This window comes from Cavia porcellus, unplaced genomic scaffold, assembly GCF_034190915.1.
Source record: "Cavia porcellus strain 051 isolate PalLab524CR breed Dunkin Hartley unplaced genomic scaffold, mCavPor4.1 scaffold_4, whole genome shotgun sequence".
In the NCBI taxonomy this organism is placed as follows: domain Eukaryota; kingdom Metazoa; phylum Chordata; class Mammalia; order Rodentia; family Caviidae; genus Cavia; species Cavia porcellus.
The window spans coordinates 72234186-72261309 of NW_026947487.1; the positions used below are offsets into that span (position 1 = coordinate 72234186).

Here is a 27124-nt window from a genome sequence, read left to right on the forward strand (position 1 = left end):
TGCATCAATCTGCAGTGAGTGAGCGGATTGGGGACCCTTCCATAGAGTAGGAGGCTTCAGCAAAGCACATACTGGGACCAGGCGAGCTGGCCAGGACAGGATGCTGCAGTGACTTCAGTCACATATTCCCCTCTCAAGCGGGTTTGGTGGGGAGTGCCTGGCCTGTGTGACGCCACTAAGACCCAGTAGGCTAGCCCAAACCAGGTCCCAGTGCCTAGCAATGTACCCTAGCAGTGAAGCCTTCAGTAGGTTGACCTGGAGGGGTGGGCCCAGGATAGGCTGCCCAGGTCTGTGTCTCCCTAGTGCACTGCAGTGGGCGGGAACACCTAGCCGGCGCAATTCAAACAAACTGTAACCGACAAAGAAAGAAACTGAGTCTCCTATATTCGCTTGTATAAAAAGAACAAAAAATATGGGAAGAGGGAGCAACAAGAAAGGGTCCTCGCCCCGAGTCCTGAGAAACATGCAATATCAGACACGGCACCAATAGACATAAAGCGCTATCTCCAGAGTCTCATAGACGAGTTCAGGAATGAAGTTATTAATGACCTGAAGCAAGATATAAGTAGAATAGTTAGAGAAATGCTAAGCAGTGCCCAAGAAAAAACAGATGGTGGAATGGAAGAACAGAAAAAATGGGAGAATTGTTTGATGGAGAAAATAGAGAAAACATAGAATACGTGAAGCAGGTTCAAAAAGATTACCAGGAAACTAAAACTCTATCAAAAACTGGCATTACAGCTTGAAAGAAACTAAGGATAGATTATCTGAACTGGAGGGCAGATTTGTAATATGGGAGCATGAAATGAAAAGCTTCTTAAAAATAACAAGAAAACAAACAGCAATAATACAAAGGCTAGAAGATGATAAGAGGATCTATAACTTAAGAATTAAGAACATACAAGAAGTAGGGACACAAACACAAATGGACTACAAAAGCTATTCACAGAAATAATCCAAGAGAATTTCCCTAATTTAGCCACAGGTTTATGAGGCATACAGGACCCCAGCCACCTACAACCCAAACAGAGCTACACCCAGGCATATAATAATCAAAATTCCGGAAATACAGTATAAGGACAGAATATTAAAAGCCATCAGAGACAAGAAACAGATCACTTACAAGGGAACAAACACCCATCAGAATTATAGCAGACTTCTCGGCACAAGCCGTCAAATCACAAAGAGTGTGGGGGGAAATAATTCAAGCTTTGAAAGATAATAACCTCCAGCCAAGATTGATATATCCTGCACAACTGTCCCTAGAAATTGATGGAGAAACAAGGTGCTTCCAGGATAAAGAGGAACTAGGGGAATTTGCAACCACCAATTCAACTCTACAGAGAATACTGCAGGATATTCTAAAAAAGGAAAATACTAAGATTCCAGAAACAGTGGCAGAGAGGCCACAATGAATGGAGCAGAAAGCGAAATGAAAAAGACAAACTGACAACAAATGACAGAAAAAGAGCTCAACAGAAATGAGGCAAAGATCAGATGGTAGGAACAGCTATTTTGGAGAAAACAAGTCATCATAATAGCTAGTGCTGATTTAGTATCATCTTGTTTTGAAGTCCCATCAAACTTGTATTCTTCTGTCTCCATAGGTCTTAAAAGGTTGTATCCTATTGGATTTTATTATATATGATACTATAAGTAAAAACTTTTATAGACAAGGAGATTATACAGAAACCATTGTTGATTTTCTGTTAATTGGTTCTAAATACCCTGTAATAATGTCATTTTCTTGAATGGTTTTATAGTGTCTTGATATGTTTGGTGCTACAGTATATGAAGTTATACTCAAAGATTTCAAGGAAAGAGACACTATGGTAACTATTTTTATGTCAGGATATCTTGTGGTGAAACACTATTTTGCTTAAATGGTTATGTTTTGACCTGCGCTGTTCTGTTATTATGCCCTCTTTTATCTCAATCCCCTCCTTTTTTTTAAAGTATTTACTTTTTTCTTTTTATCTTTTTAATTAAGGAAAAATAAAAAATAGCAGGATGCATTATAGTAACCTACTTTGATTTCCTATTAACTTGATTTGAAATCTTGTATTGCCCTCACCATCTTGTGTTGACTGATTTTTCCCTATTCTGCTTTGCTTGATAGTACCAAGTTTGAAAGTATAGGCAAAACTGTGAAGACAATAATATTCATTATGACGCCCATTCCGGTTGACTATTATCTTGTTTAAAGTCCTGTAATGTCTCCAATGCTTTGGTTTTATTCTTTACTGTTTTGTTCAATTTTATTATAACTGGCAATTCTTCTTAAAATAGCAAGAGGCAGTATGGTAACCATTGTTGATCACCTTGTATTTTGTTTTTACATTACCTATTATGTCCATCCTTTTGATTTGACTGACTCTGTTCTGATAGGTCACATTTGCTTTTACTCTCTTCAAAAAAAGTAATAAGAACTGTGGGAATAAAAAAAAAAAAAAAGGTACTTTGGTCCATTTTCTGCTGCTGTAACAGAATATGAAACACCAGTTAGTAAACAATAGAAGTTTATTTGGATCATGATTCCAGAGGCTGGGAAGTCCAAGAAAGACAGCTGTGGAAAAGACCTTCATCCTGCATCACAGTACAAGAGAGGAGCAAGTGAGCATGTGCAAAACAGACAGGCAAGAAATAGGTTGAGTCTCTTCCTTTTACCAAAGGTACCCACTGATAAGTCATTCATTCCTAAGAAGAGGACATAAGAAACATGGGAATCTGTCATGAAGTCAGAGCCCTCATGACACAATCGCCCCTTGAATTCCACCTCTTAGCACTCTCACGAGTTAGGGAAAACACATTCAAACCAAGGCAAGAGGGAATACAGATCTATCAGCTAGATGGAAGTAAAACTTTTACCCTATGTTCTAGAAGTGTTAACAATGATTACTACACAGTCACTATAACTTCCTGAGCGAAATCTGAATTAATTTTCACTTAAGCTTCAAAACTACCCAGAGGATGTGGGGATGCATGGGAGAAGCAGAATGTCAGATGCTTTAGTTAGGTTAGGACCAATCTAACCAGAAGCAGACCTTGCCTCAAGGTTGAGAGGGTGTAGTTTATTTAGATGGTTTGGCAGTGTGATGGGGTGATAAAAGAAAGGTGGATGGAGCTAATCAAAGTGTCTTTATTAAGTTGCTACAGAGTTCTAAAGTTTAAACTTGGGGAAATGTTCTGGGAAACATTGTAAAACACACACCCCAGAATCATTCCAGGCAAGAAGAAGAGCTGGGAATTTATATCCAGCACTCCACCATCACTAATTAGGAGTTGTCCCTAGAGAAATGTGATTTCTAGGTATTTCTGATTCACAGAAGTATAATTTCCATCCTTAGGAGATCAAGTGAAGAAAACACCAGAAACTTGGTTCTAAAGCACATAAAAAGAATTTTTAAAAATCTGTAAATATTTGATAACTGTTTACTGTCTATTTACAAAGCAAAATTCACACATGGGAACACACAGTGCAATGATTTAAAGTAGGCAGTTTCTGAGATGTCAGTTCCAAAGTATTGCCATTTCACATAAAACAGTGGAAAGGTTACAGAGCATAATAGTGTTTTCATAAGCCAAAGCAATGTAGTCTCTCTTCTGTTAAAAATTTTTCATAATAACAAAGAAAGAATTTAACACATGGTAGATATAGCTAATGTGTTTCAATAATTCCTGATTATGCAACATTATAGCACACTCCATAGCAAAAAAGGTCTTGGGAGAAGAAAAAGCAATCTCACTTGCAAATACACAGTGCAACGTGAAAATCTGAGCCATAAAAACACTAAGTTGAGTAGTAATTTTTAATTTTACTTTTATTACTAAATGCTTTATGTATCTTGTTAATCTACTACTAAAAAGTACCTGTTTGAATCATGTAATCCACGTTCTATCATGATATTTTATCTTTGCTTTTCCTAAACATTTTTAGTACTTTTTAACCTTCAAACTCAGGAACATTGTTCCAAGATAGCTTTAACCTTAGGAAATAAATACATAAATTCTAATTAGTGCTACTTCTGAGCTCATAGGTCTTCAAAATTATGTAGACTTTGGTGGGTATAAGTTAGTCATTCTTAAGTTTGTTCACACAGAAGGAAGAGAAATGTAAATAAATTAAACAATGATAATAATAACAACCACTGTCAAATATATTTTATGTCTTATATGACTCTCCTGTTCCCCAGAAGTTTGGAGTATTCTAGAGGGCTACAGACGAGGTAGGGGTAGGGAAAGCTTACAAGAACTAGTATAAAAAACAGAGTCCAAGTATTTCCCATACACTAAGTTGCCACAATACCTACTTACTGAATAAATGAATAAGTGCTTATTTTGATTTTTTCTATATTTGGCCTTACACTCATACTTTGTTGACTTCAGATTCCAGCTCCATTATTCCTACTGTGTGAACTGGAACGATTTACTCCCTTGGGTTTCCTCATCTGCAACACAGGACTGAGACTACTTAATTCACAAGGTTACTGTGAGACAAGGGAGATCATATGCATAGAAACACAGCACAAAGTCTGGCCTAAATCTCCTTAGCCCTTCTGCTCCTTTGTTCTTACAAGTCATTTTGTTTGTGGTGGACTGTAAGCTCACCCAAGGACAGGGACAGGTTTTGTTTATTTTTCTAAGGTTCCTTTGTGCTTAGTCCTGTCCTCTGCACCAAATAGGTTTGCATTAAATGAGAAAAAATGAACAAATACTTGTTGAAGGTAAGTATGGCTCAGCTGTGGCCCTCAATGAAGGTGGTGAAATATGGGATATGTTTAAACATAAAAAAGGCATGGTGAGTGGCTTAGGAAGTTTACGTGGTAAATGAATTTGGACTGCACAAATAAGACAACTTTGTAATTGAACTCATAACATATATTAATAAGTAAATACTTTCTTCAAGCTGATCATTGTGGAAGATCATCCTCATATTTTGCTTTTGCTCAAGGCATTCTAAATGAATATTTTGAGAGTTGCCTTATGAATCACAAAAGAAAATCATAATTATTTTACAGTCAGATTTCAATTTTAAACCCAAAAGTTAATATTTAATCACCACTCCCCAACTTAATGACCTACTGTGGCTTAAAATGACTGTTGCTTATTTCCCAAAATCAAATAAAACATTAAAGTACAAAGATTTTTCAGTCTAATGATATATGGTAAAATATGGCACTATGAATGACATATGTTTTACAGACAATTTAAAAAACCCCCAAGACATAGTGAACCACAGTAAACTGTATAGAAAAAAGCATCTCACCCAGATCTGGTGGTGCAAATATCTAATTCCAGTACTTTGGAGGGTGAGGCAGGAAAATGACAAATGAGCCCCGCTGGGGCAATCTGACAACTCAGTAAGACTATCTCAAAATAAATGTTGAAAAAAGGGGAGAAAGGTTGGGGAGGTAGTTATATATGAAGGCTTTAGGTTTATTTCCCAGTACTGTAAAAAAACAAAACCTTTCAAGATATTTGAAATATAGTTACATTTGTCTAGCTACTTCTGGATGGATATTTAGCAACATACTGTATTATTGTACAGCATTTGCATGTCTCCATTACTATATACAAACTATTAAATGTACATACATATTATGTATAAATAAAGTGAACTGTTAGCTGGGCAGATGAGGCTGGCAGTCCTCCTGTCCAACTAGGTATCTGCCATCCTCCTGCATAAACATAAGGTCAATGCAAACCACTGAGATACATCTCCCTGTCCCAAACCATTTCCTTTCCCATGATTTGTTTTCTTCTCCTCCATTTTAGTCATTCATAAACCCAATTTAAATCTTCTGGCACTAGACAGCACCACCCCATACTCCCTGTTCATATCCTTTGTTTTTCTAGCTTTTTTGCTCATGTATCCCACACCAAACCTCTATAGCACCGCCTACAATGCTGCTCAGACTCAGCTCTTCTCACCAGCTTCACTACCACTATTCTGGATGGACCGTCACATTGTTTCTCACTTGGCTACTCTGATAACAACGACGGGTTCCTTACATCTGTCTGTTGTTCTCAATAGCCTAGCAGTGACAGGAACAGCTTTGATGTGAGTCAGATCACGGGACTCTCTTCACGCCAACCAATGGCTTAATTTGGAGTCAAGTCCTATGACCTGTCCATGTTCAGGTCCCCTGTTGCCACTGCGATCTCACTTCTCTTACTTTCCCCCTCACTCCCTCTTAACTGATCACCCTGGCCTTTCACCTCTGCTCATCAAGGAAATCAGGCAAACTCCCATGTCTAGGCCTTTGTTCTGTTCCTCTCCCTGCCCAGCATGCTCTTCTTGCAACATCTTCATGGACTGCTTCCTCACTTCTCTCAAGTCACTGCTCAAGTGTCTCCCATCCATGAAGCATTCTCATCATCCTGTTTACATATGCAAATGCAGCCACTCCCCTACCCACTGGTGCTACTTCGACCCTTCCCCACTCTATTTTTCTCCATGGGCCACATGGAGACACTGTGGAGACATACTATCACTTATTTAAAAATATCTCCTATCTATTGTATCTTCATTAGAACATAAGACTGATAACACTGTATTTTACTTTTAAATATCTGTTATTTTTTTAAAAAATATTTGTTATCTGTTGCGTCTTCATTAGAACCCAAGATTGGTTAGAGAGTTTTATCTGTTGTTTGCTGCCGTCTTCTCTGTGCCTAGAAACAATGTTCTACTCATAGTGGGTACTCAGCAATTTCTTGGATCAGATGAATTTAGCTTAGAATCTGCGACATGTTATTTCAAGCATACTTCTGTATGTAGACATCTAGGTGATTAAGTTCACCCTTAAGTGGGCAAATGCGAGTGGCATTACTTAAATCTGGATTTAGATAATCTTTTAAAGGAAAAATCTAGATTTTACAATTAGTTACAATTTTACAATTTACAATTTTACAGTAAGTTAAACTATGCTACTAGATGTCCACTTAACAGATGTATTTCTCCTAACCTAGCTATTCAGAGTCTGGACCTTTCAGTGTGGCAAAATAAAAGCATTTATACTCATTGCTTAAAACCTACAAAGACAAAAAACAAGGAATGAGAGAAAAGAAAGTTCCATCATCAGTGAAATACAAACGGTAGACCACCAACAATGAAGTCCATTTGCCAAATTCAGTTAAGATGTAGACTAAAACGCCGAGAGCTAAGAATACAGCTGCAGGCCTTTGGCAGACCACGGACTTCCCAGTGCTTAGAGGTCTATTTGAAATTCCGTTTATTGGAGTGAATGGAACTAGTGGCCATGACCAAACCAGTGCAGAATCTAGAAAAATCTTGTGGACTAACGTTTACTCTCAAATATTAGAAGAGAAACTTGAGCTGAAGGAGGATGTGTGGAGATAAATCTTTCTTCTCACTGTGGCTGCCTGCTAGAGGAATTATGTCTCAAGGTGAGGTTGATCAATACACTATAGAAGCCATGGTGAGTTTTGCAGTTACTAACTACAGACAACTGAACAGACGCAGACACAAAGTTACCCTATTTGACAGGGTATGCCAAAGTGCTACACCAAGAACTATACCAACAACAACAAAAAAAAAAAAAAAAAAAAAAAAAGAACTATACCAACCTATTGCTTATAACATGGGGATAAAGTAAAACAAAACAAAACAAACTACAGTATAGCTTCAGTTAACTCCATCCTGTTCTTTAAGCCTTTAAACATTTTCCAATTCTTCTAAGTTTTAACTCCATAAACTCTATTCTAGTTGTTTTTCTTTTTGATTGTGGTAAGAACTAACATGAGTTCTATTCTAATTTTTAAGTGAAAAATACCTTGGGAACTGTAAGCATGATGTGTTAGGGCAGATCTTAGAACTCATTTGCCTTGCATAACTGAAACTTTATACTCAGTGAATAGGCGCTGTTGGATTTCCCTTCGCCAAGCCTCTGACAGCTCTGCTCTCCTCTGCCTCTACCAGTTTGACTATTTTAGATACCGCATGTAAGCAGATTCATACAGCATTTATCCTTCTGTGACTAGCTTATTTTTCTCTGTATATTGTTCTCAAGGTTCTCCACTGTACATTTCTAGCACAGCACACAAGTGTTCCCTTTTCTCCACATCCTCACCAACCTTTGCCATCTCCCATCTCTTTGGTATTTTCCATTCTAATAGCCCTGAGGTGCTATCTCCCTGGTTTTGATTTGCATTTTCCTGATGATTTCTATTCTATACCAGCTAAACTCTCTAACCCTAACCCCAACCCCATAGTCTATTCAGCAAGTTTTGGCTGCCACTACAGAAGGAATGCATTATTTTTTTAAATTTTAAAATGAAACAAGTAAAAACAATGACACAGAATTTCAAAACAGAGTATTAGAGGATTAACAATGGTTAACAGGCTATGTATTGCTGTTTTCAAGATAGTTTGCTCAGATTACCAGACATATGTAGGAAAAAATGATCAAACAATGAAAGCACAAACTGTTCTTTTTGTTGGGCTACTAGAGGTTAGTAGTATAATTATCTTGTACATATGTGCATGTATATACATATGTACATATAAATAATCTTTTCCTTTCTTTCTTCTCTCCTTTTCCCCGTCCCAGTTGTTCCCTTTTTAACCATTTCTTCCCTTTCACTTTCTCAATATCTACTGTACATTTTGCACTGGATCTTAGCCAAAAGGCTGAGAACCGAGCTACTGTACATTTTGGATCTTACTGACTCCTTCAGCTTTTTATACTAGGGAGACAAACCATTTCACCCATGAGCATGATTTCAAGCTGCATCCACTGGTAGCTGCAATCCTGTCTTCAAGGTCTGAAACTCTATTTTCAGCTGTATTAAAGCAGTTTTGCCAGCTTTCAATGGAGTTTTAAATTTCCTGGATTATCTCTTTGAATCTGTTTCATACATTGTATTTCTTCCCTATATTGTTTATTTAAGGTTCCCATCATTTTCCTTCTTTCTTTCTTTTCTTTCTTCCTGTACTGGGAATCAAACTTAGGACCTTGTGCTTGCCAGGCAAGGACTTGTGCCACTGAGCTATATCCCCGGCCCCTATGTCTTCTTTAGATATGCTCAGAAATTCTTTCATTATGTTTGTGATTTCTTCTTTTATCTGAGATACTATTTCTGATCTGATTACTTTTACAGGCTCATGAAGTTGTTTCTTTACTTCAGTTGCTGTCCTTTCAGAAATTTCAGGTGTGTGACTTACATTTTCTTCCATATCTATATCTCCCAGACTCATTCTGTGTGGCTAGAGGTCTGAGATTGCCTTCTGCTCCTTTGTCTTGACATTTTCCTGGTTCCTCCTGACCAGCTGGTTGCGGGGTCCCAGGCACTTCCCACACTGGCTGCCTGTCCGCAGTGTAGGGAAATGGGCTGGGCACCTGGGTTTCTCTGAACCTGGTTTCTTGGGGAGGTGGTGGGACAGAGGGAGGGTTTCTCCAGACGCTTGCAGCTACATGGATGCTGCAGAGTTGCTTCTTCTCCCAACTGGCTACTGGTGGGAAGGTCTCAGTGATAGCTAGCGGTGTGCGGGGTCAGGGCTGGTTGCTTCTCCCAGCCCGCCCTGGCTCAGCAATGTGTTCTTGTAAGCCACCCTTCAGCACAGCTGACTTCCTGCATCTTGCACCACTTCATCTAACCCGCAACTTGTCGAAATTGTCATTTTTCACAGAGCTGCTCCTTCCTTTTTCAAAGTTTCCATGTAAAGGAGTCAGTTTATTTTTTAATATTTATCTTTCTTGGTTTCATAGGGCTTGGCATTTTTTTTAGCATCAGTAGCATTCAGCCTTGTGTTACTTCATGTACAGGCAGGATGAGAGGTAGCACAGGAACATATACAGGGCCCAGAAAACCTGGACTCCCATGCTCATCTACCACTTGCTGTTTGAATGAGGATTATTTAATCTCTGAAATTCTGAGGATTCTTCCCTATGAAATACAATAGTATCTCATAGAACCATCTGAAGAATTAAAAATTTCAGAAAAATCAAATGGGAAACCTACCATAAAAGACCAAAATTATCTAAATTTTCAAGAACAAAGAATTATGAATCAGTTTCCAAAAGTAAATCTACATAGATGCATTTAACACTAAAGTAATATGCTTCTGTCCATACAAGTTGCTATCAGATTCTTGGCTCTTACGCTTGGAATCTTCAATGGTTCCCACGGGCCATTTACTAAATAATCTTGATTATTTAATAGCAATACTATTAAGACACTACTGGAGGTGTAGAATCTTTAGGATGTGGTAAGAGTAGGTCCTTGGAGGTGCGTCCTCAAACAGTGTATTTTGTTCTGGAGCCCTAGTTTTGTTGCTCTCTTTTTCTGCTTCCTGGCCACCATGAGGTAAGCTGCTATATTCTGTCACACTTTCCTGCTGCCATGATGCTTGCCCATGATAATGGAGCCAGCTATGGACTAATTCCTGTTGAAAGCATGAGCCAAAACAAGCCTTTCTTTTTTAAACTTTTCTCATGTATTTTGTTACAGTGATAAAAAGTTGATTACAAACTTTCCAAAAACAAGAGAATATATAATTTAAGCCTACAAAGAAAAATAGAATATAGAACCGAGAAAAGTCTAGAGCAATAATCTTGGCAAATTTATTTTTCCAATTGGCCTTTTTACCCTATACTAGTACTTTTTTATAAATGATTAAAGAGTTTGAAATATCTACTATCTTTATTAAAATGCAGTGCCATGGAGGATTCAGCAGTTCCCGACTTGGGCTGATTACTGGAATCACCATAAAAATCTCTTAAAGTAGTTTTCTTCTATTTGTTTCTGACTCAATGACTCTGGGGTCATGCTGTGGCTTCACTGTTCAGCCCCTCTAAAAACTCATGTTACAGTTTAATTGCCATTGTAACAGTTAAGGCATGGATGCACTATGAGGTGATAGGTACAGGAGGGCCTCACTTTCAAGATTAATATTATTATATTATAAAAGTGTGAATATGGCCCCCTTTTGCCTTGGCTGTGGCCCCCTTTTGTCTTGGCTGTTTTGCATAAGAAACAGAGTTCCTCTTTTCCAGAGGATGCAGCATTCAAGACCTCATCTTAGAATCAGAACTGCCAAGCCAGCCAGCACCTTGCTATTAGACTCCCACCTACCAGAACCATAAACCAACACATTTCATCATCACAGATTACCCAGTCTATGATATTCTGCAATAGCAGAACAAATGGACCAATCCAGGTCACTGAATGATTCTGAAAGTGTGGTATTCTCTCACTAAGTGAGAAATAAGGATAAATTAGTGCGATTGGGGATAAAGGAAGAGATCTAACAAACACCTAAATTGTAAAATGTGTAGGTGCTAGAAATTGTCTTAGTCACTTTGAAACACTTTAACTAAGTTCCATAGACAGGGTGACTAATAACAAAATTATTTTTCTCTCAGTTCTGGGGGTTAAAAATCAGAGATCAGGGTGAAAGGATGGTTAGGTTCTGCTAAAGGCCCGCACTGTTTCTTCACACAAGGTGGAAAGACAAGAAACTTTTTAAGTGCACCAAACTCATTCATGAGATCTCTACCATTACAACCAAATTACTTCCCAAAGGCCCCATTTCCAAATACCATCAGTGTAGGATTAGACTTCAACATAACCATGATTGATGGATATCAACCTAGAACACTTGTGTGGGTGACAAGGCCATTTACAAAGCCCTGGAATAAAATCAGTCTTACACCTTCAACGGCAAGGAAAATCATGAGACAATTCATGGGGAGTAACTGCTAGGCAGTTAGGTATATATGTATAGCTTGTTAGGCAGAGCTCTAAATTTAAGGCCTAAGAATGAACTGAGGACAGAACAGTGTTTAGGTACTGACAATAGTGTTAGGTATTGACAAACAAGACTCTTTAGAGGAGACTGTAGAGAGGAGGGAGCCATCAGAAGGAAATGAACAAATCAATATTAATTCAGTATTTAATGGGGCACACTTGTTTGGCTACAGTGTAAAGGGTTTGAATTCCAGGATCATGAATGAATTTTATACTGTCAGACATGGGGATATAAGGTAAAACAACAAAAATGAAAAGTGTGATTACTAAATGTTTCTATTATCTTTGCAATTAAAAAATAAACAAGCATTGTCCAGGTTTACACACCAAACAATGACTTGCAGGTTGTCATTTTACTATTAGTAACTCTATAATAATGTAGGAGTACTCTTTTTAAAAAGATTTCCATAAACTCCCTTTTCCCTTTATTAGTTATAATTCAGTCCAGAGAAGCTATACTCTTTGCTTCATAGATGAAACTACTAGCAAGATCAATTTTAAAAGATGTATCAAAGATTTTACCTTAGAAGGAGGTTGCCACAGTATAGACACATTTATGTGTCACAGTATGGACTTATATAATTATGGTATTATCTGCCTCTAGGCCAGATCTGAAATTCACAGTAGGAGAGCATCAGGCACATGCTTTATCTACCTGCATATCTGCATTTGGGCCTCATGATTATCATCTGTGTAGGCTTTTTTTTTGTTCGTTTGTTTGATACTGGGGACCAAAACTCACGACCTCGTGCTTGCCAGGCAGGTACTTGTGCTGCTCAAATATTCCTGGCCCTCTGTATATGCATCTTTTTTTTCTTTTTTAGGCAAGATTGTAATTTTTCAGTCATCTTTTACAAAGTTTAGGGTCAAGAAGATAACTATTGGTTGGCTCAGACTTCGTTCCTGCTGGTGGTATGTAGAGTATCCAGAGTGGCTGTATTGTATTCCACAATCTGCTTGGTCACATTTTTAATGATTTGCTGATAATCACTTTCCTCTTTGTTGCTCTAAATTCTTTCATCACAAAATTATTTTGCTCATAGTGTTGCCACTTTTTTTCCAAATTTGTAAGCTGAGAATGTGTCTCATTTTCTTGTAATTGTGTTTTTAGTGTCTCAAATTCACTGTTTAGCTTCTCTGTTATTTTCTTGAAGGCATTTTTATGCGGTTGATATACTGTTCTCTCCTGGTGCAATTTCTTTCTCTTCACTTGACAATTTTAAAGCTGGCAAAATCATTATATGTCTCTAGATCTATTGTTATTTGCTTAATTTTGCTTTTTAGAGAATGTTGCTCCTCTATCATCTTATTTTCCAGGAGCTCCATTTTCTGTAGATGTAACTCTAGATGTTGACGGTCTGAAGTCAAATTCCTAGCTGTGCTTTGTGATTTCTGCATTTCAATAGATTTAAAATTGAGGTCATCTTGCATTATCTTTATTCTTGATTGGCAATAGAAGATATCTATTTCATATGACTTACAGTCCTACTACAATGCTCCAAAAGAGCAACAGTGCTGGCTTCTAACTGTGTCTTTCATTCCACTTCCTGATTATTAGTTTCCTGAAAAGTTTCTATGAAAGTATCCATATTTTCTTCCCTTTTTTTTTAGTTCTTTGTATTTCTGATTCATTTCACCTTGATGATCCTCTAAATCCATGTTAAGTTGTCTGATTTCTTCATTAAACTAATTTATTTTTTATTTTATGTCTATTAACTGTCTCTCCATGCTGATTATTTCCTGATTATCTTCTTCAACTGTTTTAGTAATCTCTCCCTCTCTTCCATTGGAGATCCCATGCTTTGATCCTGGGCAATCATTTGATCTCAGGGGGCCTCCAGTTCATAAAGTTTTTCGTGCAGTAATACAGCCTCCTGTTTTACCTAGAAGTACATTATTTCAGTTTCCAAGCTCTCTTTCTTTAGGTTCAGTGAATCTAATTGTTGCTGAAGTATATCTAATTCCTATAACAATTTTTCATTTGTGCTTTTCATCTTTATATACTTGACTTGTTTCTCAAAGACCTATTTCTGGTAATGCCATCTGTTGCTTGTTTTTCTTCTTCAATTTCTTCTTCCACACTCACAATTTGTTTTTCTTTTGTATTTCAATAAATATGACATCCATACTTGGTGTTTCTCGATCATTCTGAGCTTTAAGCATGTTGTAATCATTCATTATTTCTTCCATTTCAGTACTGGTGTTAAGTTTATCTACCAACATGTTGTAAAATGCTAGTTGTCCTTGAAACTCTTTGATTTCAACAGCTGAAGTCTCTGCTTTCTTTTCTGTTTCTTTTTTTTTTTTTTTTTCTGGTACCGGGGATCGAACTCACAACTGCCTGCTTGCAAAGCAGGTGCTTATGCCACTGAGCTAAATCCCCAACCCCTTCTGCTTTCTTTTCTATGACAAATACACTAAATTCTCTTGATTGTACATTTCTATTTCTTTTTGAAGTTTATTAATTTCAGTTGTAAGTTCACTTATTTTATTTCAAAGAAGTCCAAGATAATAAGATTTATCTAAAATTTGCCGCTGGGGACCTTTCATCCTAGTTTTCATTCCACTCAAACCTTGCCATGTAACAGGACGATCAGCAACTTTGATATGAGATGACAGAATTCCACCAGCCCTTAAGGGACCACCATGAAAACCTGGTCTTGCTGTTCTAGGTGGCATTCCAGTTGCCACTTAAATATTTCCTGATGGAGGTCTCATTCCAGCAGAAGATCCTCCTGTCAACCCAGTTCCACCTCGTGATTTAGGGATGAAGATTTATGATTACTGGCCCTTGTCAGTTCACTTAAACTTCTCCACTCAGCTTCTCAGGGCCCTCATGCCTAACCCTGTGTACGCATCTTATCTTGTACTCTCATCCTAGTTATCTGACAGCTCTAGCCTCCAGCTCAAGGATTTCCAAGCAGAGGCCTCTTCCACCAATCCCAAAAGTGTGATTTCCCTGCATGGCATACTCAGGCATATTCCAGTAATTAGCTGTTTGTTGTGCCTAGGATCATACTGGTCTATTGAAATTATATTTTAGGTTCTCTTATCTTTTGAGGCCTAATAAAAAGTATGAGTATTAAAGAGTGGTTATACAAATTTAGCTGAAACAAAGTCAACTGCCTTTTAACATTTGACAAAGAGTTCCTTTGCAAAGTACTACTGATAGCAGAGGCACAAATTTAAATGAGACTTTTTTTCTATTGAAAAATAATTTAACATTTTCTGTGGCAAAGCTGAAGTGTTTTTCCTTATTTTCTCTTATAAATCAATGGAACATTTTTTTTCCAGCTACTATACTAATCCCAACTTAGGTAATACCTGCTACTCACCAATTATGTCATGTTATCACTTTATCTGAGCATTGTTCTCTTGACCTCAAATATCAGTTTAAAGTTCTATGAGGTTAGTGAGACACTTGCAAAGTGCATTCTTGTCCATTCTCAGGAGAGAGGCTCTATACCTTGTAGGGAGTCTGGGGCATTAACAGTGTAAACTCTAGTTAAGAAAGTCTAGTCTGGGTCTTCTGATCTTGATTTGGTAGGATGCTACTTGATACCCCTTATCTTTCTTTTCTTCACACTTATAACCTCAACTGAAAGAAAAGATTTAAAAGAAAACACCTCTTTTCCTGCCCGAACCAAGTGCCTCTGATTTTGCCATTCATTGCAATATGAATCAGCAGGAATGCCCTGTGGTCTGCAAATCTGTAAAACTCAGAAAGCACCCCCCCAACTCCTTTTATATCAGCTACATCACCATTTACCTCAATATAAATGAAAGAGAAATAAGATGCCTGCCTCCTTTTCCCACTTTTGGAGGATTTGGTTTGGGTATTTATCCTTTGACTTTTAAATGTAAGTCTCTGGAGACCTACATGTATTTACTTAATGTGTAAAGGGTATGTTACAAATCATCAGCTAATACATAAAGGGATGTAGATAGTATTGGCAAGGAATCCATTATAGGGCTTTTAAAATACCAGGTACATAGGATAGTTACTAAGAACAAATAAATAGGACTTAAAATCTGAGGCTGGCTTGAAAGTGTGGCAGACACAAGAGAGACTAAAAGAATAATGCTGCCTTCAAGAATTCTATGAGTCGTATGTTAGCTCTCTTCAACATAGTAGTATGCACACACGCTGCTGTAACATCAGGTTTTCACAAACAATGCAATATGCCCAAATGACAAGGGTACTAGGTTCACATGAGCACTTCTGGGATTGTTTTATAGCAGTAAGTAAAGGTAACGTCACAATTATTATTCTTAATCTTGGATTATATATCAACTCAACAAACATTTGACAGACTAGGTTTCATAAGAATAACATACCTACAAATAACAGTTTAAAGTTATATCCATATGTGATTTTAATGAGAATTTAAATAAACTTCCACCAAAGTTATCAATACTAAAAGTTAAAATATCAAAGTTACTTACTTTTACTACAGTAAGCCTGGCCTGTTTGTCATATCTCTGAGTATTATTTTTTCTATCTTCTACTTCAAACAGGATATTATAATTTTCTAGAATTTTAGCTGTTATCTTGTTGCAAAGGTCTTGTTCTTTCATGGCTTCATGCCCACATGGCACACTGGAAATTAAAAAAAAGCAGGAAAAAAAAAGGAATTATTAGTAAAAACAACAATGCCAATCCATCAGGCTGAGACTAACTTCAACAATTCCTGCATGATTTGCCTTGTAAGGATTCATGGGCTTTTAAACAAGCTCTTTGGTAATATGTATAATGTTGTTGGGACAACTGATGAGTTCTTAAGATCTGATGCCATAGCTTGTGCTGACTGGAGAAAGTCAGGCTACTTAGGAAGATGGCACAGATTGTCACTCATGCTGCTAGTCTTTTGACAATATTTAAACTGTTATATGTAACATTTATATGATAGTAAAAGTGAACAGGAATGAGCATTATCATGACAAACATACTCAGCCATACAAATAATTACATCGGTCTTTATTTAATGATTTTTAAAGTAATGGACAAAAGGTACACATCTTAAAGGGAAAATGAATTCTTCTAGGGGGACAAGACAGTTATTGTTGAAACTGAATAATGGGCACATGGAAGATCTATTATATTAGTCTCTCTTCTTTTGAGTTTAAAATAGCCCATAATAAAAAAAAGCTGAAAATAAGTTTGAATGCAGAACCTAGCATAAATAAAGTAAAAAGACAAGCTAAAAACTGGAAGACAATGTCTTCTTCAGTAACACACATGCCTGACACAGGATTACCAATTGGACTACGCAAAGAAGTCTTACTAATCTAAGAAAGAGAATGCACCCACTCCCAAAATACAACAGATATGAATTGGAAACACAAAGGAAAACATCTAAAGTCAGTAACTTTTTGAAAGGATACTTAACATCACTGAGTAATCTTGAAATGCATTTAAAAGGTAACATTTAAAACTCACTTGTATTAGTGTCCTGTAACAAAATTGCCACAAACTAGGCCCCAACAGAAAACTATTATTTCTAGTTCTTTGTCCCTAAACAATAAAATAGGTCAAAGTCATGGAATCAATCAAGCTAAACCCCCTGTGGAGGCGCTGAACATGTTCATCTATCTATCTATCTATCTATCTATCTATCTATCTATCTATCTACCTACCTACCTACCTATCTATATTTTTGAGACAGAATTTCCGCTATGCAGTTCAGGCTGGCCTTGAACCCACAGCAATCCTCCTTCCTCAGCTTCCTGAATGCTGGAGTCACAGGCTGTTCCAAAAGGGCCAGGTCCTCACTTCTGGTGGCTGGCAGCATTCTTTGGTGTGGCTGCATAGTACCAATGTTTGTGAAAAGCCTGTACCTTCAAACTCTTCTCAGCTCCACCTTCACACACATACTTACCTAATCTCCCTCTAATTCCCTCCTTACACAGGACTGCATTAAGTACCACTCAGAACACCCAGAATAATCCTTTTATCTCAAGATCCCTACCTTAATCATACCTATAGAAACTCTTTATCTAATATAAGGTAACACTGACAGGATCCATTAACCAAGACCTGGTATCTCTGGAAGACATTATTCAGCCTATTAAACTACTCATGGGATATATATCCTAATCTGTCTCCCAAATGAGTCATATCCATACACAATTCCTTCCCTTGGGAGCTGTAACTTGCTTGGTTCTAGTCAGCAGAATTTGGCAAAGCTGACAGGATGTCACTTCCATAAAGATGTGACACTATGGAAGACTCAGTCTTTGCTGAACAGAGAGTTTCCTTGCTGGCCTAGAGGAAGGAAGCCGCCATGCTGTTAGAGGGACCACCTTATGGTGGTGGACTATGGGGACCTTAGGTGGCTTCTAGGTGTGAAAATCCTGTGAGACTGGAGTCCTGTGTCATGCAACTGAAAGGAAATGAATTCTGCCAACAAGCTGAATGAACTTGGGAGCACATGTTTCCCAAACATTCTGTTTCCTTTGCTGAAGAGGGTAGTGTGCTCTGCTCCAGCCCTGCCCCTCTGTGGGAGGAGCGTGATCCAAATAGCAGGAGGAAATGACAATTTTGAGGGGACTGGATTCTTGGGTTAGATCTGTATGTGCTAGTCCCCTTTCCCACCACTTCTCCTCCAAACACTGGGGAACCCTGCAGCCTGGCAGCATCCTCACCAGCACTCACTGAGGGCAAGGGAAGCAACCATCAGACTCTGGGCAGGGGAAGGATATGAAAGTAACATGGTTTGTGGGTTTCTGCAGGTGTGCTGTCCTACTGTGGACTCTTCGGACACTGCTTGAGAGTGAGGGAACTGCCTCAGGTGTCCTGAGGTCTCACACTCGCAAGCAGCTGAATCCCACCCCACCAGGGTGTGAGCACACTCGTGGGTCCCCAAGGACCCCTGCCAGAGTGTAGCCACGGTGGCAGACTCCGTGGCTGCACATCAGGGAGTCTACCTGCCTGCAGACTCCACCATCTCCTGTGGGATGGACAAGTCTCAAACCAAGCCCTGGCCAGGGTCAGATCCTGCCTGCAAGTTAGAGGGAAGATTTCTGAACTTGGGTTTGACTGGGTTTTGAATGCAAGGTAATTTGTTGTGGCTGCCTGTCATCAGCCTGCAACTAATCCAAGAAGGAAACCACTGTGAACCCTCAGGGTTTTCTGCATAATGGTCATGTATAAATTGTATGTACTTTTTCTTGTTGGCATGTGTGATCTGAGATCTCATCAGGTATTTTGTTTTAGTTTGTTTTCTGGGATTTTTAAATTATTTGGTTATTTTTACTTTGATTTCATTAGTGTTTTATTTTCTCTCTTTCTGTCTCCCTATCTCATCTCTTCAATTCAGGCTTCTGTAGCAACACTGTTTTATTTTTTTACTAGTGTCTCTTACTTTTAATAGTCTTCCTTTCAGGTTCTGACTTCGCTCTACTGCTCTCTGTCGATGCTGTCTTCTAATATACTAACCTTCTGTCCTCCCTATTCTATTCCTTTTGTTCTTTCTTATCTTACGCAGTCCCATCTTGCCTTGCCTCTTTTCCACTTCACAGGTGCACAAATGTATCAAGTTCCAGCAGCCTTAATTAAGGAGTTTCTTAAATGATAAACTATAATGAATTACTCCAAAAAGACTTAAAAACATTAACAAGAAAAATGTGTTCAACCACTATTAGAAGACACTAAGAAGACCAAACTAAGGTTAATTGCAGTTAGAATCTAGAAGACAACACATATGGAATAAATTTGTTTACAGAAATCGTAATAGAAAATTTCCCAAGTGTGAGGAAAGAATTCAACATAAAAGTAAGTGAGACTTATAGAGCACCAACCATGATGCAAAAAGAAGCCCCCACACAATACATAATAATTAAAACATCAAGTGTTCAACAAAAAACAAGAATTTTCAAAACTGTCAGAGAAAAGCAAGAAATTATAGATAAAGGTAAATCCATTAAATTACAGCAGACTTCTCAGCACAACTTTAAGAGCCAGAAGAGCTGGGAGTTAAGTATATTAAGCCGTAAAAGTAAACAAAATCCAATCCAAATTAATATATTCAGCAAAACTTTCTTTCAAAGTAGAGACATAAAAACATTTCTTGATAAATAACAATTGAAGAGATTTATGAACACCAAGCCAGCAGTCCAGAAAACATTCAAGAAATTCTACGGGTAGACAGAGGTGAAAAAGCCAATAAACTCCAAAATCCAGATGAAATGAATGCATCAAACAAGGTAAACAGATAAACAAAAATAAAGAAAGAGTGAAAGGTGTCATCAATAGAAAAAGAGCAGCGATAGGAACAATCAATACTTCCCACTCATGAATAACGATCAACATTAATAAACTTAGTTACTCATTTAAGGCACAGATTGAAAGACTGGTTCAAGAAACAAAATCCAACAGGACTATGTGAATTGTGAAAACTAAACCGAGAAGACATAAAAACCCAATGACAAGCAAGTAAATTGAAGCAGTAATAAAAAAACTATCAACTAAGAAAAATCCAAGACCTGATGAATTTACTGCTAAATTTCACAAAATCTTTAAGGATGTGATACTACCAATACTCAAAATCTTCAAAAAGGGAAGGAGTGCTTCTAAACTTGTTTCTAGAAGCCAGGTATCACTTTGATTGTAAAATCAGACAAAGACCAAACTAAAAGAGTAAAATATAGGCTAATCTCCTTAATGAACATAGAAGAAAACTCTTCAAAAAGATATTGGCAAGTGGTATACAACACATAATCAGAAGAATCATACATCATGACTAAGTAGGTTTCATCTCAGTGTTGCAAGGCTGAGTCAATATAAGCAAGGATGCCATATAAACAGAAGCAAGGAAAAAAACCACATGATCATATCAACAGCTTCAGAAAAAGGCTTGACAAAATCCAACACCCTTTCAAAACAAAAACCCAAAGAAAACAGATACAAAAGGCCTTACCTGAATCTAATAAAAGGCATTTATGACAAACCAATCACCAATAACATATTACATAAGGAAAAAGTGAAAGCTTTGTCTCTAAAATCAGGAACAAGAATGTTTACTGTCACCATATCTGGTCAATATAGTACTCAAAACAATAGCCACAGAAATTAGGTAAGAGAAAAAAAATAAAAGGGATATGTATAGGAAACAAAGAAGTCAAATTGCCATTATTTGCAGATGACATGATACTCTACATAGAAGACCCAAAGAACTCCACTAAAAGACTCTTAAAATGAATAACCAATTTCAGCAATGTAACAGAATATAAAACCAAACATAATCAATAGCATCCTTTACTATTACACTAATAATAGTGTTGTATACTAATAATGAACTCACTGAGAAAGAAATTAGGAAACCACTACCATCCCCAATAACATCAAGAAAAATAAAACACCTAGGAATTACCCTAATCAAGATAATAAAAGACCTCTACAATGAAAACTGTAATACTCGGAAAAAGGAAACTGGTGAGAGGGTCAAAAAATGGAAAGATGTCTCCCATTCCTGGGTAGCAGAACTAGTACTAATAAAATGTTTACACTTTCAAAACTGTTACACAGATACAACACAATCCTATTCAAAATGTCAACAGCCTTCCTCATACAACTAGAGAAAACAACTGTACAATTCATACGGACCCAGAATAGCAGAAGTAATCTTGAGAAACAAGAGTAAAGCAGAAGACATCACAATACTTCCAAGTTCAAGTTATTCTACAAAGCAACAATGATAAAACAGACAAGTGGATCAATGAATAAAAGATGCAGAAACAACCCAGGCACATTCAGCTCTTTGATTTTTGACAAAGGGATGAAAAATAAACATTGGAGGAAAGACAGCCTATCTAACAAATGGTTCTCAGAAAACTGGCTATCTATATGCAGAAGATCAAAGCTTGACTCATAATTCTAAGTGCTAAACTAAAATAAAAATGGGTCAAAGGTCTAAACATTAAAACAGAAACAATGAACTGACTGGAAGATGGGTAAAACTCACAAATTCATAGGTGTAGGTAAGGACTTTCTGGACGAAACTCCAATTGTGCAAAAAATAATAGCTCAAATCAACAAGTGAGATCATATCAAATTAAAATATCTCTGCAGAGCAAAGGACACAACATAATGAAAGGACACTCTACAGAATGGGAATTATGTTTTATTGCACTTCCTTAGGGGACTAATATCTATAATTTATAAAGAAATCTAAAAATTAGACTCCTTGTAATAAAAGGTACAATCAAAAATGGGTAAGTGAAATGAACAGAGACTTCTTAGAAGAAGTAGTACAAATGGCTAATAAACATATGAAATTGTGTTCAGCATCTTTAGCCCCTGGAGAAATGTAAACTAAAACAATACTAAGACTTCATCTTACACTAGAAAGAATGTCAATCACCAATAAATCAAATAATAACAAATGTTGGTATAGTTATGGTGAAAAAAAAAACCTTCTACATTGGTGGTGGGAATGTAAAGTAGGACAACTGTTATGGAAATTAGTATGTAGGTTTCTCAACTAAAAATAGAAATTCCATTTGCCCCAGATACTCCCCAGATAGGTATCTTCCCAGAAGAGTTAAAGTTATCATATTGCAGTGATAATGCATACCCGTGTTAATAGCACAATTCATAAATCCTGGAAGCTGTCTATATGTCCGTCAACAGATGAATGGATAAATAAAACATGGTGTCTATACTTAATGGAATACTACTACAAAGAAGGATAAATTTGACTCATTTATAGAAAACTGGATATGCCTATATAACTGGAAAAGATATTTATGAAGTAAGTCAGACACACAAGCTTAAGTGCTATAAGATATCACTCATTTCATTAAGGCAAAGAACAAAAAAGAGAAAAATAAAGGATTTATAGAAGGAAAGAGAGTAGATATTTTTCAAATAGGAAGGGGTCCAAGACACGGGGGTGGTGTTAGAAGGGGAAGTAGAAAGATTTAAGATGTGTCAGGTACATGTACCAAATACAATGAATGTAAACATTATATGTTGTTAACATGAACAAAAAATAAAAATGAAAATGGAGAAAAGTGATCTAGAGATGGAAGAAGGTAGGTGAGTGGGGAGGGAATAGGAATAAAAAAGAATCAAGATGCGATTGTTAGGTATATATGTCTGCTCCCTGAGATGAATGTAAACTTCATGTATTTGCAAACAATCACCAATAAAACAAAAATTTAAACAAAAGAACTAAGGTTGTATGGGGAGACAAAAGCATCACCTTGACACTTTCATACCATTAGACTGAGGATGGCCAGGTACACTGCCCGTCATTAGTAGAACTTTAAATTTTAACCCTTCCTCGTCTAGGTATTATTTAACTTCCAGGATGAAGCATTCACTAGCAGAACCATTTCACAAGAAGATGAACGTCACCCCACACTTGCTGATGTTATATGGGTAGACAGTTTTTGTTTCTGAAAGAGTTTTTGAAAGAGTGTGGGTTCTTCACTCTGTACACACCTGGCTCTATCATTTACCCTGTAAGGCTGCAGCACTGTACCAGAATTAATCTATGTTTCTGTGTTCTACACTCTGGTGTGACCTCTGCAACTTTTAGGAATGTAGGTTCTACTGGCATCTTCTAGAAGAAATCAGCTTCACTGCAACTGGAAACTTGCTTTAGGTATTGTTCTCTGTGATGCTCCCAAAAATGTGGCAGCCACTTTCCAACAGCAGACTCATTCTCTCCCGTACATGTTTGTACTTCAGGATCCAAACTTGTTACTCAATTTACACTGTTCTCCTTTGCTTTTTGTAAATGATTTGGTCGCCTGTTTCAGGAAGATTCCCTGTGGACAAGGCATAACCTTTTCAGTTGCAAGAAGAGCACATTTTTTGTTTCTATCTCCCAACTATAAATGGAATGCTTTTTCCATTTCAGAGGACTTAGCAAATAATGTGCCCATACCTTCTTCAGTTTGAGGTATGACAGCAAAGCTAGCATATATTTTTCCTTCCTCACAATTTCAAGACTTGTCATTGGCCTTAGCAACATTAGCATGTGACATTTGTTTCCTTATTAAGTGGAGAGTGTTCACCTTTTCACTTAAAGGAAGTGCATTACAGCATCTCTTTGGCATAGCTGAATTGGCAAAGCTTTATGTCTCTTGTATGAATCTTGGGGGATGCAGGGCCATGCAAACAAAGCATTGTGATACCCTAATAGTTTATCTGCTGAGACAACTACTAAGTGATTAACAAGCACCTAGCACAAACAATGTGGAAACAATGGGCAAAAGGATGATTCACATTGTGGGCAGGACATGGTGCAGGGAGCCTGAGATTTCACCATACTACTAGGAATGGCATACAAATTAAATCCTATTTTTGGAATTTCCCATTTAACATTTCTGGACCATGCTTGACTATGTGTAATTTTTTTTGTTTATTTTAAAATAGGGTCTCACTATGTAGTTCAGGCTTATCTCGACTCACATATATCCTCCTGCCTCAGCCTCCTGAGTGCTAACTGGGATTACAGTAGTAAGTCACCATCCTCGACCAACCACAGCAAATTGAAATCACAGGAAACAAAACTGAACTAGGAAGAACTGCCATATAAAGTGTCCTAAATGTTAAAAAGTGGTAAGAGACTTCATTTATACCTGCTTTATATAGCCATTGTTTGATTTATCAGTATTCTTAGAATATGTTTGTTTATCCATTTTCACTTTTATTTTTAGTTTATGTTAACAATATATGATGTTTACATTCATTGTATTTGGTACATGTCTATATTAATTTGTTCAACAAGCAGAAATTTTTACATTTTAGATATCTTCAAATATCTAAATTTCTGACATTGACACCAATCGTTTGAGTGAATAGATGATTTTTAAAAATTTATTGTTTGATAACTATAGCTCAATCTATTTCAGGTCATAATTTCAAACAAAGTATGAAGAAGTAATTGCTGCTTATTATTCTTAAAGATAATTATTATTAAGCCTACAATGACAAACTCAGAGTTTTGTTGATGCAGAGAACATGAACTATCATTTTTCAAGAACTCTCAAAAATCTTGCCATATTACCATAAAATAGCTCAAGTGTCTCACAGAAAAACTACATGTTACAGTATGTTCACACTGTACTGTAGAGAAAAGGAGATATGTTACCTGTCCTAGACTCTATAGAGGCAAGGAGTAGAGGGAGGTAAAAGAGACATGGTTTTTTTTTTTCTAAAACACAATCAGAGTTAATAGTGAGTAACAGTGTCAGTGTCTCAAAGATAAATACTACTCCTCTGAAAGGGCCACTAGCAGACAAGAATTAATATATTCTGGGTGCCTCTGCTCTGCTATAGCCTGGAAGCAGGAGGTTCAGAGCTAGAGTAACTCTGGTCCTTGACGGTTGCCACTGTTCATTATGCTGTCACTCTGGGAACTTAACTACTTAGGAATTCTTCTCATTTTCAAAATTTAGGTTTCTTTTTCCTGAATGATCTTAGAGCCCTCCCATTTCTGTAATTCTATTTACTGAAAACACAAGACTGATGGGGTGGAGTGACACCCCATGAACTACTGAAAACTTCAGAGGATGTTACTGAGTGGAAGGGCAGGTGTGTGTGGGAGTTCTAATCAGCAAAGTGTAGGCATTTTGTAGAAAACCACTTTTTGGGCTCACTTGTGCGTTCACATGTTTGTGTGTGTGGTACTGGTAATCGAACCCAGGGCTTTGCACTGGGCTACATCCTTAGCTCTTTTTATTCTTTATTTTTAACTTTGAGTCAGTCCCACTAAGATTCCTAGCACAGGCTCAAACTGTGACCTCCCGCCTCCCAAGTGAGAAATCTACAGGCGCATGCCACCAACCTGGCTACCACTTGTTATTTAAAAGACTGATTTCAGAATCTTAACCTGCAGAAATTTTACAAATGAGTTATTAAAAAGAAGAGAAGTCTTCATTTTGGATATTCAGTTTTACACCTACTGAAAGTGACTTTGATATGTTAGTAGTTTGAATGCTTCAAGTAAACATTAGTCTTATTTTTCATTGAGGTGTCCCCTGCACATTGGGTCCAAGACACAACAGAACACTGTTATCCTCAGTATTTCAGTTGTGACTCTTTTCTCCTGGATAGTCTTTTCCCTCTTTCACTCCCTAAATCCTGTTTATTTTCTAAGGCTCAACTAAGTTATGTTGCTCTACCCCATCAGAGTTAGTTGCTTCCTCCTTATTGTCATATAATTCATTTAATCCTCTGGCACAGAATTTATTAAAATTTTTAAAAACCATAATTCGTTGTGAAAGTATTTGTCTCAATCGCATGAAGTATCTTACGGGAAAAGGGTCTAACTTCTTTTATTTCCAACAGAGCCTGCTGCTATGAACTACACAGGGAACTAAAACCTGGCATAGTGAGAAGCAAAACTATCTTGTGGTCCCTTCTCAATTTAAGGTTATTTCTCATTGTATACAATCATGGACCATAAGCTTGCAAAATATAACGTAAAGATCATACACAATGTCTTATCATCTGTATCAGAATAAATAGCACATAGGACACATTTCATTTCCAGTGGGAATATTCCCCAAATCAACAAGTTCCAGGCAAAGTACTTACCTTTGACCAAAACAACCCTTGGGATGGAACAAGAATGCTTCCAAATGGGCTAAAGAAATATTGGCAAAGCCTGTCAGGGAAATAAATACTGAGAAACCCAAGGTCTTCACCAAGAGCTCAGCCTATAATATTATTTGCAAAGGAAAATCTGGATTCTTTATTTCATTTTCAGGTATCAGTGGTGTTACATAATGGTGACTATCAAAACAGTAAGCTAATAGATCAGCATTTCAAAATCATCTTTCTAATAATATGAAAGAGATTAGTTTATATTAGTCCCCAGCTTCATGGTATCTGACAGCAATTTAGCTCCAATGTCCTAGGAATCTCATGTATCTTATTTAATATGGTAAACATTTGAAGGAAAAGAAAATCAACTTACACTTATTTTGCTCTGTATTATATAATGGTATACATACATTTCTAAACCTTAGTCCACTAAATAGTATGGAAAAGTTTCTTTGGTGAACTTAACTAACATGAATTTCAGCTTCTTGCCTATTTTTAAAAATTTATGGCATAAAACACATAACGTAAGTTTATCATCTCAACTGTTTCTAACGGCTCAGCAATGTCAAGTACATTTGTATTGTTGTGAAGCATAACCTCTAAACTCTTTCATCCTACAAAACTGAAGCTTTACTACCACTGAACAACTACCTCTTTGTCCCTCCTCCAGGCCCTTGTAACTGTTATCCTATTTTTTCCATGAATGCTACTATATTAGATAGCTCATATAAATGGAATCATACAAGATTTGCAGGTCTTGACCAGCTTATTTCACTTAGTAGAATCTCCATG

General features: G+C 37.1%; 1 protein-coding gene and 1 pseudogene across 2 annotated transcripts in view; both read right to left on the reverse strand.

Moving 5' to 3' along the window:
* The window catches only part of Fam13a (family with sequence similarity 13 member A), a 315293-nt gene that overhangs the window by 173250 nt on the left and 114919 nt on the right, over positions 1-27124 (reverse strand). For both annotated transcript variants that reach the window (XM_063247270.1, XM_023564119.2), the window contains one exon: positions 16219-16372. In XM_063247270.1, the coding sequence (XP_063103340.1) occupies positions 16219-16372 (154 nt within the window). The remainder of the gene's footprint in view (positions 1-16218; positions 16373-27124) is intronic.
* Positions 12150-14451, reverse strand: LOC134475644 (intraflagellar transport protein 74 homolog; annotated as a pseudogene).